Consider the following 17,165-nt stretch of genomic DNA (forward strand, 5'->3'; position numbering starts at 1 on the left):
TCATCTTTACGCCTACCAACTACATAAAAAACCGCGATTTACTGTTAACAGTAAATAAAAAAACTGTTTCATTACTGCTTTTCTGGCAAATTACACATTTTTCTAAGATTAAACTCGGTTTTAACCGCTTTGCAGTACTAGAACCAAGTTTCAACGGACTTCCCAGTTGTGTCATCTTTTGGGATTTTGTCGTATCTCAATTTCTAAATATAACTCACAACTAAAAATGTATTTTCCTCTCAAATGAATAAAACCCTATCAACACAACCTCAAAACAGAAAAAACGACACACAAATAATCAAAGAAACCAAGAATCTTGAACCAATACAAGTAAAATCAATTGATGATAGCTATATATTAATCGAACATGTGGTGCGCTCGAAGTTCAAAATCAATAAGGTTAACAATAGTCAGATCAACCGGAGACCTGACATGGCTCTCCAGAAAATTAAGTAAGATTGTAATTTAATAGTGAACATTTTGGATGCTATTTTAAGTCTTTTTAAAGAATTTTATATAATTAAAACTAGGGTCACTGAAAAGAGTATTTGTTGAATTATCACGTTGTATAAGTTACTTATAAATACGTGCCTTCTTGTATACTATTGAAATCCGGTGAAACGGAAAAATGTCACAAGTTTCAGTACTTTGTATCTTCATATTGTTTTAACAAAAGACTTATGATGTTAGTTTTTTTGCTTCATGGATAACATATTATGTGTGATATTTGAATCCCATATGTAATACATATATTTGCCAACGATTTTTAAAAAACAGATCAAAATTACAGGCCTCGTAGAGTCCACATTGTAAGTCAGTTTTGCTAACAAAACGTCAAATTGAAAAATAACTGCACCATACGACTTTTTGACGACCAGTCTAAAATTAAAACAAAATCATTATCTAGATGTATACTAATTTTTAGCCGTGTATTATAAAGTTTACATAGTTTTGGCTGCTGTATCCCGATTATTGTCACTTTAATCAATTATGTTTGTTTGGGGTTGCTCAAAGTGGGAGGTTAAGCTAGCTATAAAACCAGACTTAGCCCACTGTAAATGCATGTTCGAAGTCGGGAATTAGACAGTTGTTTTTCATTCGTTCCGTTGGTTGATATAGTCTAAAAGAGGGACGAAAGATACCAGAGGGACAGTCAAACTCATAGATCGAAAACAAACTGACAACGCCATGGCCAAAAATAAAAAGACAAACAGACAAATAATAGTACAGATGACACAACATAGAAAACTAAAGACTAACGTTTGACTTTATCATTTTTCATGGACTTTTTAATTTAATTTTGAGCTCGGTATTTTTTTTATTTCATTTTTTTTGTTTTTGGTGTTTTATGTAATTTATGCTTTTTCTTCTGCCCATACGTCGTTTTAAACTTTTTGCCATGATCTTGTCTGTTATATGGGACTTATGATTTTGAATGGCCATTGGTATCTTCTCTCCCTTTTTTCTAAATTTTTGTTAAAATCGTGTATTGAGAGAAAGAATACTTTAAACAGACTATTTGCCTGCTCAATCAACGGACTTTTCTCCTATGAAACTTCATTTTCAGACTGAGTCGTCGATATACCAACAAGACAATACTATATAAAGAAGACATACCAACAAGACAATACTATATAAAGAAGACATTAATAAGCAACTGATAACACTTTCAACATGAGAGCTATACCGGTTTATTATAAACTACAACTCAACAGTTAACTTCGACGATTGATTCGGCTAAAAAAAACAGAATGATACAAATGTTCCGGAATTAGCGGTAATCATATATCTATGATGTCAGTGACAACTTCTCAAATAGCTACGTTCGCCGTGACAACAAATCTGTATACTGGTATCATCTGTTTATCTGCATCCGGCTCACACCAAGAGAGAGTGATGTGTATTATAGGTTGATTTATTATTGTGTTGCCAAATATAAGGGTCAAACGGATAGCCCCCTGTCACATATTATATCGTTATTTATCGCGGAATTTAAACTTAAACGTGCATATGATTTCAATATCAGGGTTAATAAGTCGCTTTTGTGAAACTGGTATATTGAACATACCGGATATTTACGTCTTTCGAATTTCTAAAAGCGAAATTTGAAACCAGTGCATGATTTTTTAAAGTTTTTTTTCTTTGTGAAACATCCATTGCCCCACTTAAATCAGTAAAAACATGTTGCATTTCCGTATTGACGAAAATCTGCAAGGAACATATAAATCAGGCCTCAAGAATGTTGCAGACAGGAATACGTTAACGTGCAGTTGCTAGACAATTTCACGTCAAACTCTCATCTTACAGTCCTTACAACAACAGTAAAGACATACGGGATTTGGTAATGATTACACATTGTCATATCAACCTGTAGTTACGCCACGTCAATAAAATGTCATTACACATCACCATTTGGAAGACAAGTTTACGACTGCAACGTCAACTGTTAACCAAATTTCGGATGTCATTGCAGACATATTCCTCCATAAATGTTTCCAATGTAATGAAGTGTCATAGCATCGACTGCAGAAAAAACATTTTTAGACCTGAAGTTTAAACCGCATAATTGCCATAACAGACTGTAATGGGTAAGGCAGAGGCCAAATCCGAGGGACAAAATAGAACTCAAAACATGTACAAAAGAACTGGTTGACTTTTTTGTAAACGTTTAGGGTTTTGGTTACAGGCAAACACTGCCTTCGACGGTGACATGTTCATTTATATGGAGAAAACGAGGGTCTCAGTGCATACCACATGATTTCAACATAAAACGTGACGTAATCAATTCAATTTTCGAATTGCAAACTTTATCTAGAAAAATGAAGTTATGAATGAAATTTATGTTTATATATTTATTTTACATTATTGCATATTTGAAAGTTAGATTACTGTCCTTATCCAGAAGGCTTTGGCTTATTACTATACCAATTCCTAAAATGTTTTACCTAATTGCAGTATGTATTAACCTCTACAAGCTGATCAACATTTTAGCTACTTGCTTCAGTAAAATGATGTAAGTGTGAAATGAAGGCAGTGAAATAAAAGTAATGGTTACCATCCAAGTCCAGTTGTTTTATGTCTGTGTCATAAAATTGAAATAAGGTAATCACCTACTATAATATGCGGCACTGGTTTATAAAGGTCCAACTTAGATATGAAAACTTCTATCCTCATGACATTCTATACATAAATAGTTCTAAACATTGTTTTGTTGGTCAATAATTTATTGCTTTGTTTTCTAACAGTAAGTTCTGGATAAGCACCGTAAAAAGAATAATCTAGTGTTGCGTTTTTAAATTCCGTCAGTATAAATGATGATATATTTGTATAATTCTCTATTCACCGTTTGATAAAACAATACAGAAATACGGCAATGCTATCAATTATCAACTACAAAGCTTTTTTGCTGGCGTCTATATCAGATTAACCATCAACTACAATTATTTTTTTGTTGTCGTCTTTGTTAGATTTATTTGTTTGTTTGTTTGAATTTTGTAGTTAGTTGTGTTGGCTTTCTGTAGTGTATGTTTTCACAGTTTTGGCTGCTGGATCCCGATTATTGTCAATTTGACCAATTATGTCTGTTTGGGTTTGCTCAAAGTGGGAGGTTAAGCTAGCTATAAAACCAAGTTTAACCCAATATTTTCTTCGGAAAATGCATCTTCGAAGTCAGGAACTAGACAGTTGTTTTTCATTTGTTCCGTTGGTTGATATAGTCTAACGTTTGATTTTATCAGTTTTTATGGACTTTTAAATTTAATTTTGAGCTCGGTATTTTTTTATTTCTTTTTTTAGTTTTTTGGTGTTTTATGTAATTTTTTGCTATTTTGTCTGTCCATACGTCGTTTTTAATTTTTTGCCATGATGTTGTCTGTTATTTGGGACTTATGATTTTAAATGCCCATTGGTATCTTCTCTCACTTTTTGAATTATTGTTAAAATCATGTATTGAGTGAAAAAATACTTTAAACAGACTATTTGCCTCCTCAATCAACTGACTTTTATCCTATGTAACTTCATTTCAACGTAGATCAACAGACTGAGTCGTCGATAAACTAACAATACAATTCGTTATAAAGAAGACATAAAACTACATAAACTACAACTCAACAGTTAAATTCGACGACTTGATTCGGCATAAAAACTCAGAATGATACAAATGTTCCGGAATTAGCGGTTATCATTTTTTTGTCCTATATGCATGATCAGCGTATGTTAAAACTCAAATAGAGAACAACAACTAACCTAGCATAAAGTGTTCATTAGTAAACTATTTAGTTTAATCCGTATTAAGTTCTAATTTAAGCTCACCGTGGAATGAAGCCCGTGTGGGCTAGTATCATTACGTCGTCAATTGCGGTCTAAAATTAGAAAAAAAATCCTCGGTCCAATATAGACAACACCTACCCACATAATACTCAGTTTTAGTCTGCCTTGTTTATTAATCATATTGTGTTAGCCCACCAAGCAAAGAGCATAGCCGTTTGGCTAAATATAGAATCATAATGTCAACCATTTTTTTCCCTTTCGTTTCGGAAATTATAAACCGAAAGAGAGTATTTCACATCAATAAAATCATAAGTACTTCATGATACATCTTTTTTGTTATCGTTCCAAAACTCTTCGTTCGACTCCTTTAGGAGTTGCTGTCCTCAAATAATTATTTTTACCTTTTTCAATTTTAGTTATTATCTTGAAAACTATTAGAGATAGAGAGAAAATGTACACAACACAACTGAGCATCATTTCCAAATATGTTAAGGTAGATGGGGTGTCTTAATTATAATCCATAGAATTTTTTAATAATTTGTCAAAATGTAGTTTATATCATGCTTTTTAAAAAAAAATAATAAAAAGAATGGTTCACGGGGCTTATTTTCACGCTAAAGGTTGTGCAAAATTGACAGATTTTGTATAGATTATGCATGGAAAACCCAATTTTCTGCCATAAAACGAAAACTACACCATAGAATTTTAAGATAAAATATGAGAAGATAGCTCTTATAGTATGCTTTCAGATAGAGAAAAAGAAAAAATGGGGTCACGGGACCCGTTTTCTTGCTACATAATAAAATAGGTAAATTCCTAACACATTCTATTGTAAAAGTAACTTTATCTGAATTATCTGCCCTTACATTTGAGTTGCCTCCCCTTATGTGGCAAAGTTGGAAAAAATAGAATCAAACAAAAGTATTCTGTTTTTTTTTGTAAAATACAACCATAAATATGATGAAATATGTCATTTTCTATATAGAAATTAAAATTCTTACACATGAATTACCTACTACTCTCAAAATTTGCACCTTTTATTAAAGATCTAGACCGATTGTTTTCTGGTAGTTCAAAATCCAAGATGGAGGAAGACACCCTATCTACCTTAACATGACAAAAATCACTCATGGACTAATCATAACAGTCTATTGTCCTCTAATGACCATTTATATCAATTGTGAATGATTTTAGCTACATGTATCAATTTGATAACTATAATAGATAGAGATAAACAGTAAAACAGCACGAGATAATTTCTAAGAATAAGTTAAAAAACCATATGGTCGTATTACTACATTTATGAATTACTACACTGAAACGACAATTTATTCCCTTTTTTTTTTATATAAATTAATTTTAGATGTAGATTTTGGATATTGTCCTGAAACTGATAGAAGATACAGACGAACTGCGAAACAAACATCATAAACGCGATAAAATGTTTAATTGCGTTAACATTACCAAAGGCCTTATTTGACTTCTAATAAGAGTTATTGCCCTTATTGACAATGGATATTCACCTCATTGAATGTTTTAGCAATTTTTAATGAAAATAGGTCAACAAATGTCAACGGCAAAAACGAAGAGCTAAAGAGGATCTACAAATTATGAAATAACAAAAACTTGCCGCTTGACTCTTAGAATGTTGCTTTTCTGTGTTAAAACTCATCAAAATACAACGCCCAATTTTTGTGTACCAGATGCGCGTTTCGTCTATACAAGTATACAAGATTAATCAGTGATGGGATAAGTTATTTCGATTTTTTTGCTTTCATCTTGAAGACTACATTGATACAGATATTTAAAGATTTTTAAACAAAACTAGAGGCTCTAAAGATCCTATATCGCTAATCTACAGTAGGTCTATGTGCATATGCATCAACAGACACTCTCAAACATTTTAGACTGGAATATTATAAACCAATGACTTAAAATACATTAGTAATTGTCCATTTATTACGATTCCATGTGTCTGAGAGCTGGTCATTAATACAGGTCTAATACAGAAAAGCCGGTTAATACAGAATTTTTACTGGTCTTAATACAGGATTTGAACTTCCGGTGTTTGGTTCAAAAAGATGTTTGTAAATGGATTTGTATTACGCGAAATATTTTACAAAATAAGAATTCAACATGTTTGATATTTTTCATATGTAATAGGATTTTTTTTTCTTTGACTATATGCATTTATGAATTATGAACAGTAACAAGTGTAAATATCCAGAATTGTCAACAATAAAAGATTATTTCTCTAAGGGCGGAGTCCGGAGTGAGAGAAATATGTACGGTTGACAATCTTGGATATGCACCGCTTCGAACAGGCCACATTTGTTTAAATATACCAACGAGTCCTTCAAACCATTAAAAATACATGTTAAAGAAGCTCTTGAGGAATGTACTAGTCTTACTGTAGTAACAAATAATTTGTCAAAACACTTTCGTCAGAGAATTATTTTGTGACTTAAAATGCCTCATTTGTACAAGAAAGTATTAAAGTGTAAAGTATTGCTGGCCCTGAAAAGGGCCGTTTGTGAAAGCCATCCTTTGAACTTGTTTCTTTGTCACGCCATTTTGTTTATATACGTCAGTGACGTCATTTTGATGGGAGATAACTCGTGTAAAAATCGAGAGGCTCAAAGGGTTGTTTTTTACCGGTGAATAAAAGGGTAATTCATCGCACATTATTATTTTTAGGGTTATTCACATTCCTTGCAATAAAATGATAATTAACCGAAATAGTTCATTTTGATCCTGTATGAGTCTTCCTACAGTCGTGTTTATCCTCAATCAGTTTTTAGTGGTTATTTGAAGTCATTGGTTAATAAAGGTGTTATAAAATAAGTTTTTTCATATTAATCCTGTATTATGTCCTCGAATGGTCGTATTGGGTCGAGATTAGCTGTATTGGCATGGCCGAACATAATATACAGGATTAACATGAAAACACCCATTTAATAACACTGTATTATTAATGACTAAAATCTCTTTTTTGGCGAACCTGTATAGCTGATATGTATCTTCTGTTTACTATTTCTTTATATCTTCTAAAGTTTGAGTTGCCCAAAACACAAAAAAGTGTCAAAATCATCTTTAAATGCCATTACTCTTTCAAGAAGACAACTAACAAATTCATTTACATGTTAGCTGACCTTTTACAAATTTTTTCTTGATGATCATTTTTGCTGTTACAGTTTTTATCTATCTATTATAGTTTTCCAAGTTAAAAAGAAAAACGAAAAAAAAAAAATGGTTAAAATCGTCATTTAAGGGTAATAACTCCTATAAGGAGTTAACTTACGATTTCCACAATTTGATGTTTTTGTAAATGTACTCCTACTGATAAACTGTCTATTATAGTTTTCATTAAAGGGAATCTACTTCAATAAGGAACTGAGTAACAATTTCAGCCTTGTAATTTTATCATTTTATTATTTTAACCAATTTTTGGAATCTTAAATAGTCAGACATCTCTACAACACAAATGATGAGCAAAATAAAATCCCCTACAAATGAGTGAAATTACTGAAATTGTTTCTTGACTCCTTATAAGAAATATTGCCCTCCAATAACAATATGTTACGTTTCTTTTAACGTTTTTTTTTTTGGCTACTACCTTTAAGAGTCTGTTTAAGATGAAGATCTTGAAACAACAAAACTGAAAAACGAAACAAGATATAGAAATAAACCATTCATATTCGAATTGTCGATTAACTCCGTTAAGAAATTATTATCCTTATACAAAAATCCCAGTTTGCTATGTGTCATTTGTGTATATTATCTTGAAAACTGTAATTGATAGAAAGAGGAAAAAAATCACAAGCCAAAGATGTATATGAACCGAAACAGTTGAAGAGATATATGACCAAAAAGGACATAAACAATAGCCAAATCAATTTAAGGTCAAATTTGCCTGAGGTAGTTGAAACCTTAGTTTCTTTATAATGATCTTCTTTCAGAAAATAAAAAAGTCAGGGGACTGGTTTTCTTGCCACAAAAAAATAGTAAAGTCATAACAGATTCCTTAATAATAAGTTACATTATCTGAACAATCTCCCCTTATATGGCATAGCTGAAAAAAATTTGAATCAAAAAATATTCTGTGTTTATAAAAACAGGCATAAAAATGATAACATAATTATATTCTTTTTGATTAAAAGAGTTACAACATGAAAATATTTGCACATTTCGTTTACGATTGAGATCTATTGTTTACTGCTATTTTAAAATCTAAGATGGCGGAATACAACTGATCTGCTTTAAGTGTAAAAGATGGCTGTCACTGTTGCTAGAGTTTTAATGTTACATATTTTGACACGGTGAATAATTCAAACTCCTGGGAGGCTCTAGCTGCAATAAGCCACTATTGTGTAATCGACAATGTATTTCAAAATCAAAACATTTAACTTGAAGTTAAAAAGTATCCATCTATCTACCCCAAGTAAAGGAAAATCAAAATCGTCATTAGATAAGTGTAGAAGGTCGTGGTTTCGATTTCCCAGATCAAGTTACCATACTGCAAAGATTACTTAATCCTCAATGATTATCTGAAACCTGCAGACAAACATTTTTTTGTTTTCAATAAATTTATATTTTAGGATGTGCAGTTGGTACTTATGGGTCAAACTGTGTGAATATTTGCAATACCTGTAAAAATAATGATTGCAACCAATTCAATGGTAGATGTACTCATGGATGTTCTGCTGGGTGGAAAGGTTCCAAGTGTGAAATCCGTATGTTTGATATTCATTAATCAGTTTAATTTCATGATGAACATACCTGTTTACTCAGCATACCATAACAATCAAACACACAGTTCGTTCAGCAGAAATTTAATACCATCTATTATGCCGCACTGTCCATGAAATAAATAATATGTCATGACTTAAGTCTCTGATTCAAACAAATAATTCTCTGAAACTGACATTATCAAGATGCTTGATTTCTTGATTGACAATGTTATGTTTGGAGAACGTGTTTTTTAACAATCAATCGGCATTCCCTTTGGGACCGACTGTTCTCCTCTTCTTGCCGACTTGTTCCTATATTCATATGAGGCTGACTTCATACAGGAACTTCTTGGGAAGAAAGAAAAGAAGTTAGCAGTATCCTTTAACTTCACTTTCCGGTATATGGATACAGATGTTCTATCTCCACATATTTCAAAATTTGGTGACTATGTTGAACGCATCTATCCCATCGAACTTGAGATAAAGGATACAACAGATACAGTTCAGTCTGCCACATATCTTGACTTGTATCTAGAAATTGACAATGAGGGTCGATTGAAAACAAACCTTTACGACTAAAGAGATAATTTCAGCTTCCCAATTGTGAAATTTCCATTTCTATGTAGAAACATTCTGGCAACGCCTGCATACTAAGTATTTATCTCCCAGTTGATACGATATTCCAGGGCTTGTGTTTCCTATCATGATTTTCTTGATAGAGGGTTGCTGCTCACAAGGAAGCTATTAAACCAAGAGTTCCAAGTGGTGAAGTTGAAATCATCTCTTCGTAAATTTTACGGACGCCATTATGAGTTGGTTGACTGTTATGGAATATCTGTTTCACAGATGATGACGGATATGCTCCAATTGTCGTAACTACAATCTTTTCCTCTTCCCCCGGATATGATCTACGGAATTAGACATATCACCGAGTTTGTACTTACATGAGCAACACGACAGGAGCCACATGTGAAGCAGGACTGATTACCCGTCCGGAGTACCTGATATCACTCCCAGTTTTTGGTGGGATTCGTGTTGCTCAGTCTTTGGTTTTCTATGTCATTTTGTGAAATGTTGTTTGTCTGTTTATCTTTTCCTTTTTAGCCATGGCGTTGTCAACCTATTTTCGACTTATGAGTTTGAATGTTCCTTTGGTATCCTTCGCCTCTCATCTTTCGAATTAAAAAAAAAAAAAACAAGTATGAAAGATCAGACTATCCCTTTATGTACTGTATGATTTATGTAAAAAGAATATCTTATCGACGAACAAAAATATATCCAAAGTGGACACAAAACTCGAAATTGGTATAACGAAGGGCAAGCTGCATCTGAAACAAATATGAAAGAAAAACAAAATTCTGTGAAATAACATTAATGTTACAAAGTTTTCTGCACCAGGTGCTCATTGCGACAATTAATATCTCTTCAGTGATGCTTGAGGTCAAAATATTTGAAAGTCCAAAACTTAATACAAACGTTACAGAGCTGATAAAACAATACAAACGTTGCAGAGCTGATAAAAACTAACTCAATCAGTTACAAATGCATACAAATTATTATGTTTAAAATAACAACTTTTTTTCAATGAAAAGCAATAAAATGAAGTTAATCTATGGAAATACAATTAATTTCAAAACTAGAGCTAGTAGAAAAAATTGCTACTTTTGGAAAAAAATACAAATAATCTGATGCTTGTTAAAAGAACACCGATGTGTTAAAAGTATACCGACGCTTTTTATAAGTAAACTGATACTTGGTTAAAGTATACCGATGCTATTTAAAAGTATACTGATACTTGTTAAAAGTATATCGATGCTTCTTATAAATATACTGATACTTGTTAAAATTATACAGATGTTTTTTTTAAAAGTATACTGATATTTTTTATAAGTATACCGATGTATCTAATATAAACACTGATACTAGTTAAATGTATATTTATGCTTTTTATAAGCATATTGATACTTTTTAAAGTATACCGATACATTTTAAAAGTATATGTATACTTGTTAAAAGTATATGGATGTAAAGTGTATCCCTATAGAACCAGCCTAATTCTGACATGATCCGCCACTCATATACATATGAGCTGCATCGGATAGAAATCGACCTTATGCAAATGAATATTAATACACCTGTTAACTTATGTCGGGTTGCAAAATCTCTATGCAAAATCGTTAACTGTTTGAAAATTGAGATGATATTAGAACCCTACAAAACATATCAAAATTCATCTTTGATTTCGTATTTGAATGTTTCAAAATAGATCAAAGTCTTATACATGTACATATACGTGTACTTGCATAAGGCCGATTTCTATCCGATGCAGCTTATTATCTGTCCTGGGACATAAAATTCTTTTGAGCGGGCATGTATAGCAACACATATGAGGAAAAGAGTGCATTAACTTAAAACTTAAATTGTTTATGCAGGCTGCAGTGTTGGAACCTATGGTGAGAATTGCAGGCTTCAGTGTCATTGTTTGAATGGAAATACGTGTGATAACATAAATGGTCATTGTCCTAGAGAGTTATGTGATCCTGGATGGAAATCAAACACTTGTAGTCAAAGTAAGTATAATACAATTATTATGAAATCTATTCAAATTATTCAAACGTAGAAACATTCTAAAAATCTATTGAAAGTACGCTATATGTAGTGAAGTTCATTTTGATATCATAATAATTATAATTATGTGTTTTTCTATCGATTTATATTATGACTTGTTTCATACTGAGTTTAGTTTGAACATGTATTCTTATTATAATCTAGACTGTGATAAAGGAACATTTGGGAAGAACTGTCATCAAAAATGTACAAATTGCATCACTGATAATTGTAACCGTTTCAACGGAACTTGTGATCCATTGGGTGTATGTAAATCAGGATGGCGTGGGCCAGGATGCAATTATGGTAAGTTGATTGTGAATTAAAAAAAATTATCAACAAAAGATAATAGATTGTTGACACAATAACATTTAACTTGAAGGTGACAAGTAACCATCTATCTACCCCAAGTAAAGGAAAATCGAAATCGTCATTAGATAAGTGCGGGAGGTCGTGCCAGATAAACGTTCCATACTGAAAAGATTACTTAATCCTCAGTGATTATTTAAACCTGCAGAAGAAAATATCTTTGTTTTCAATAAATTTATATTTTAGGATGTGCATTTAGTACTTATGGGTTAAACTGTGTGAATATTTGCAAAACCTGTAAATATAAAGATTGTAACCAGTTCGACGGTAGATGTACACGTGGATGTTCTGCTGGGTGGAAAGGTTCCAAGTGTGAAATCCGTATGTTTGATATTTATTATTTAGTTTAATTTCATGGTGAACATACCTGTTTACTCTACTTACCATAAAGTAGGTTCATCAGTAATTAAATACTATCTATCATGTCGCACTTTTTTATAATGAGATGTCATGACTTAAGGTAATACAGTGCTTAAAGCCGTCTTCGAATTAAAAAAAGCGCAAAGATTATCTTTATAATTAATAAAAAAAAAAACAAGTATGGAAGATCAGGCTTTATTTACTGCATATTTTATGTAAAAAGAATAACTTATCGACGAAAAAAAATATATCCAAAGTGGACACAAAACGTGAAATTGGTATAACGAAGGGCAAGCTGCATCTGAAACAAATATGAAAGAGAAAAAAAAAAATGTGAACTAACATTAACGTTACAAAGTTTATTGCACCAGATGCCAATTGCGACAATGAATGTCTCTTCAGTGATGCCTGAGATCAAAATATTTGAAAGTCCAAAACTTAATACAAACGTTGAAGAGATGAACAAACTAACTCAATCAGTAACAAATTAATACCAATTATTATATTTAAAATACTATTTTTTTTAATGAAAAGCTATAAAATGAAGTTATTCGATGGAAATACAATTACGTTTCAAAACGAGAACAAGTAGAGAAAATTGCTTCTTTTGGTGATAAATACAATAAATCAGATGCTTGTTAAAAGAACATCGATGTGTTAAAGGTATACCGACCCTTTTTTATAAGTATACTGATACTTTGTAAAAGTATACCGATGCTATTTAGATATATACTGATACTAATTAAAAGTATACTGATGCTATATGGAAGTAAACAGATACTTGTTAAAAGTATACCGATGTTTCTTATAAATATACTGATACTTGTTAAAAGTATACCGATGCTTCTTATAAATATACTGATACTTGTTAAAAGTATACCGATGCTTTTAAAAAGTATACTGATGCTTCTAATATGTACACTGATACTAGTTAAATGTATATCTATGCTTTTTATAAGTATACTGATACTTGTTAAAAGTATACATACACCTTTTAAAAGTATACATACACCTTTTAAAAGTATACATACACCTTTTAAAAGTATATATGTATATACTTGTTTAAAGTATATGAATGTAAAGTGTATCCCTATAGAACCATTCTTATTCTGATGTGATCCGCCACTCATATAGCTAATATAGGACATAAAATTATTTTAAGCGGGCATGCATAGCAACACATATAAAAAAGAGTCCATTAACAGAAAACTTAAATTGTTTATGCAGGCTGCAGTGCTGGAACCTATGGCGAGAATTGCAGGCTTCAATGTCATTGTTTGAATGGAAATACATGTGATAACATAAATGGTCATTGTCCTAGAGAATTATGTGATCCTGGATGGAAATCAAACACTTGTAGTCACAGTAAGTGCAATGAAATTATTATAGAATATATTATCTATTGAAGTACGCTATAAGTAGTGATATTATGATAATTATGTGTGTTTTCTATCGATATATATATTTTTCGTACTGAGTTATTCTTATTATTATCTAGGCTGTGAAAAAGGAACATTTGGGAAGAACTGTCATCAAAAATGTACAAATTGCATTACCGACAATTGTAACCGTTTCACAGGAACTTGTGATCCATTGGGAGTATGTAAATTAGGATGGCGTGGACCAGGATGCAATAATAGTAAGTTGATTATGAATTAAAAACAAATATAAAAAAAAAGATAATAGATTGTTCATACAATAACTGTAACTGAAAGATATTGATGAATTTAATCAATGGGTTTTTCCTATTCTTACCGAATGAAGCTTATATTTACTGTAGTTACTCTATAAAAGTGATGTATCCAATTCAAATTATAACTCTCATTTTTATCAATCATAAATCAACACATGGTAGTCAGTGAACCGGATATACGATAATGATTATGTATTATAATGATGTGTATCAGGTAAAAACAATTGTACTGGTTATTTAAATATATGTATGTAAAACTATGGAAGTTTAAACTCATTTGATTTTTTCCCTGGTCAAGCGAGGCTGTTAAAAGTACAGGGGTCCCTAAGTATACGACCTGGGCTACTTAGGTATTTATATATCACGAAATGTTTGAATAAAAAATATTTGTTATCGTAAAAAAAAAAAAAAAAAAAGAGTGATGTTTGATTATGTATTTATTTAAAATGTTTAAGTTGGTACTAAATAACTGAAAACAAAATTAAATCCGCGCTGTGAAGTCCACTGTCCTCTTTTATTTGTAGCATGTTACACAGGATCATACGGGTTGAACTGTTATATGTCATGTAGCAATTGCATAAACGAGTCTTGTGATCATCTTGAAGGAATATGTCAGGTTGTTGGCTCTTGTAAAGCAGGATATCATGGTTCAAAATGCAACGAAGGTATATAAGCTAAAATTTAAATTCCTACTTATAATCTTTATCATTCTAACAGTAAGAAAATAAAACATAGGAAGATTCGTCTAAATACTTAACGGAAACATATCCCGTATCCAGATATAACAAGAAACGAAAACGAATGAAAATTATAAAGCTTACTGAATACCTTTAAATTTTGACGTATAATATGCATATTCAACTTTCGCAAATGCAAACTTAACAAAATGCAATAATGCATTAACAAGATAACAGAAATGAGTAAATTGACAAATCAAAAACTTAACATTTCTGTTACCGCAAAAACCATCGACAAACAAACAAACAACAAACGAAAGGCTGTATTATTTGTCATCATCTAAGTGTTGCCTTGTCTAGCACCCGTGTATTATTTAAGCTAGAATAAAAAGATTGAAAATACTGCAGGATAATGATCACAAGTAAAATGTTTACTGCATATTATGTTAATATTGAAAGCCGCGAAAACGTCTTCATAGATAACTACTAAGTACGTGTACTAGTGTTGCTCCCCGCATGAGTTTCAAAACACATTAAGCATTTCAGGGGGAAAACAAAAACAGCTTAGCTCTAATTTCATATATTATCTGCCGCTGGACATTGAACAGTTATCTATCAATAAATCAAATTTTGTATAACGATAGCATTTTACTATTGAAAAGTTTGTAACTAAGTTATATACCAATTAAATTCGTCTTTGATAAAATACCATTATTTCCTTTCAGCTTGTAAATCACCTTCATTTGGACACAACTGTCAGCAAACGTGTCACTGCGTAAATGGCACATTATGTAATAATGTTAATGGTCAATGCGATTCAGATTCATGTGATCGTGGTTGGATGGGTTCTTCATGTGTTCAACGTAAGCCTGATATTCTCATAGTGTTTACTTCATGTACAAAAATTATAACCTAAGCCAAATCGTCCCCTTTCAAGTTTAAACATGTACAATATTTTGTCAAATATGCACTCAATGACTAAAAGTTATCTACAATCAAAAAATGAAATCAAACAAATAAAAGTTCAAATTTGTCCACAAAGGACTGCTACATAAACAATAACTAACTAAAGTATTGGAAAAAAAACTATCACACTATTTCAAAAGGACAATTCCAGCTCTGCATGGAAACATACAATCTTAAAATACTAGTATCTTTCAAAGTGTCGTAACTTGTTAAACTGCCTTCTAAATAAAATAAGAAATCACCTTGAAGATAGGTAATAAAAGAATAGAAAACTTTACTTGAACTTTAGATTTTCTCCAATTTTCCACGTGCTAAGCTGAAAAGCGTTAATAAATAAATTTGAAGGCTTTGGTTTTTGCTCAGCTGAAAATCAACCCAATGAATTCTCGCACTCATGGCAAACATGCTTAATGAACCAACCCAAATGTAGTTAACAATGTAAAGCAAGGATTGAACTCCTCTCTCTTTTCGGATATCGATTTCTTGGTTTGAAATCAGTATCACAGTCAACAAAAGTTTTGAATGTTGTTTGAGATTTTACGTTGACATGTGGTTATGTTGTTTGCACCCTTGTCATTTGGTCTGTAAGTGAATTGCTGTCTCATAATCAATAATACCAATCTTCTTATTTTTAAAAGCATACTTTTTATCATTTTTGCAACTGAAAGTAAATAGATTCACATACCTGTTTGACTAAATAGTAAGATTTAACAATATGATCACAATAACAACCATACAACCATAGCAACTTAAATTGCTAAATTTGTGAATTCTTTGCGTTTAGTATTATGAAGTATATGATTGACGACAATAACAAGATAACTCTTGGTAAATAAAATAAATAGATAAAGTTATACGTAATCTATACATAATATAAATTGATGTTGCGTGTACGAATATCCGACAGCAATTCAACGACTCAAATGACAAACTTAAAATACATACAGTCTATAGTCAAATACGTCCACGACATTTGGATAATGGTGGATAGTTGTCTCATTGGCAACCAAAAGACATCTCCTGATTTTTACAATACAATATTCAGCCGTCTTTATTAAATGTAAAGTTCTAGATTAATCCGAGTCAAAAATTCTATCAACAAACTGTCAGAAACTTTCATAGATCTACCCTCAAGACCAAACTCTCAGAACAAAAAATGAAGATACGGCAAGATAAGCACAGATTCCTGATAGGCACATGATTACATGGCTGGTTAAACTAGTTTTTAGATGGTAGCACCACCAAATTCGAAAAATGGACATACACATTTTACATCCAGGCTGTTCGTTTTTTCGTTTGAATTGTTTTTCATTTTGTCATGTTAGAGTCTTATATAGTATACTTTACGGTATTGGTATTGGTTATTGTTGAAGGCCGCAAGGAGACCTATATTTGCGTACATCTTCGTCATTTAGTCTCTGGTGGATAGTTGTCTCATTGGCAATCATAATACAGCATACAATAAAAATCAGTACAGAAAAAGCACTTAACCCT

General features: G+C 31.6%; 1 protein-coding gene across 1 annotated transcript in view; it reads left to right on the forward strand.

Annotated features, from left to right (window-relative positions):
- The window catches only part of LOC127738590 (receptor-type tyrosine-protein phosphatase alpha-like), an 86,551-nt gene that overhangs the window by 17,793 nt on the left and 51,593 nt on the right, over window positions 1-17,165 (forward strand). The window contains exons 3-7 of the mRNA XM_052249912.1: window positions 8,868-9,002; window positions 13,563-13,700; window positions 13,834-13,974; window positions 14,553-14,693; window positions 15,431-15,568. Coding sequence (XP_052105872.1) covers window positions 8,868-9,002; window positions 13,563-13,700; window positions 13,834-13,974; window positions 14,553-14,693; window positions 15,431-15,568 — 693 coding nt within the window. The remainder of the gene's footprint in view (window positions 1-8,867; window positions 9,003-13,562; window positions 13,701-13,833; window positions 13,975-14,552; window positions 14,694-15,430; window positions 15,569-17,165) is intronic.

The sequence above is a fragment of the Mytilus californianus genome, unplaced genomic scaffold (assembly GCF_021869535.1).
Source record: "Mytilus californianus isolate M0D057914Y unplaced genomic scaffold, xbMytCali1.0.p SCAF_1, whole genome shotgun sequence".
Lineage (NCBI taxonomy): Eukaryota > Metazoa > Mollusca > Bivalvia > Mytilida > Mytilidae > Mytilus > Mytilus californianus.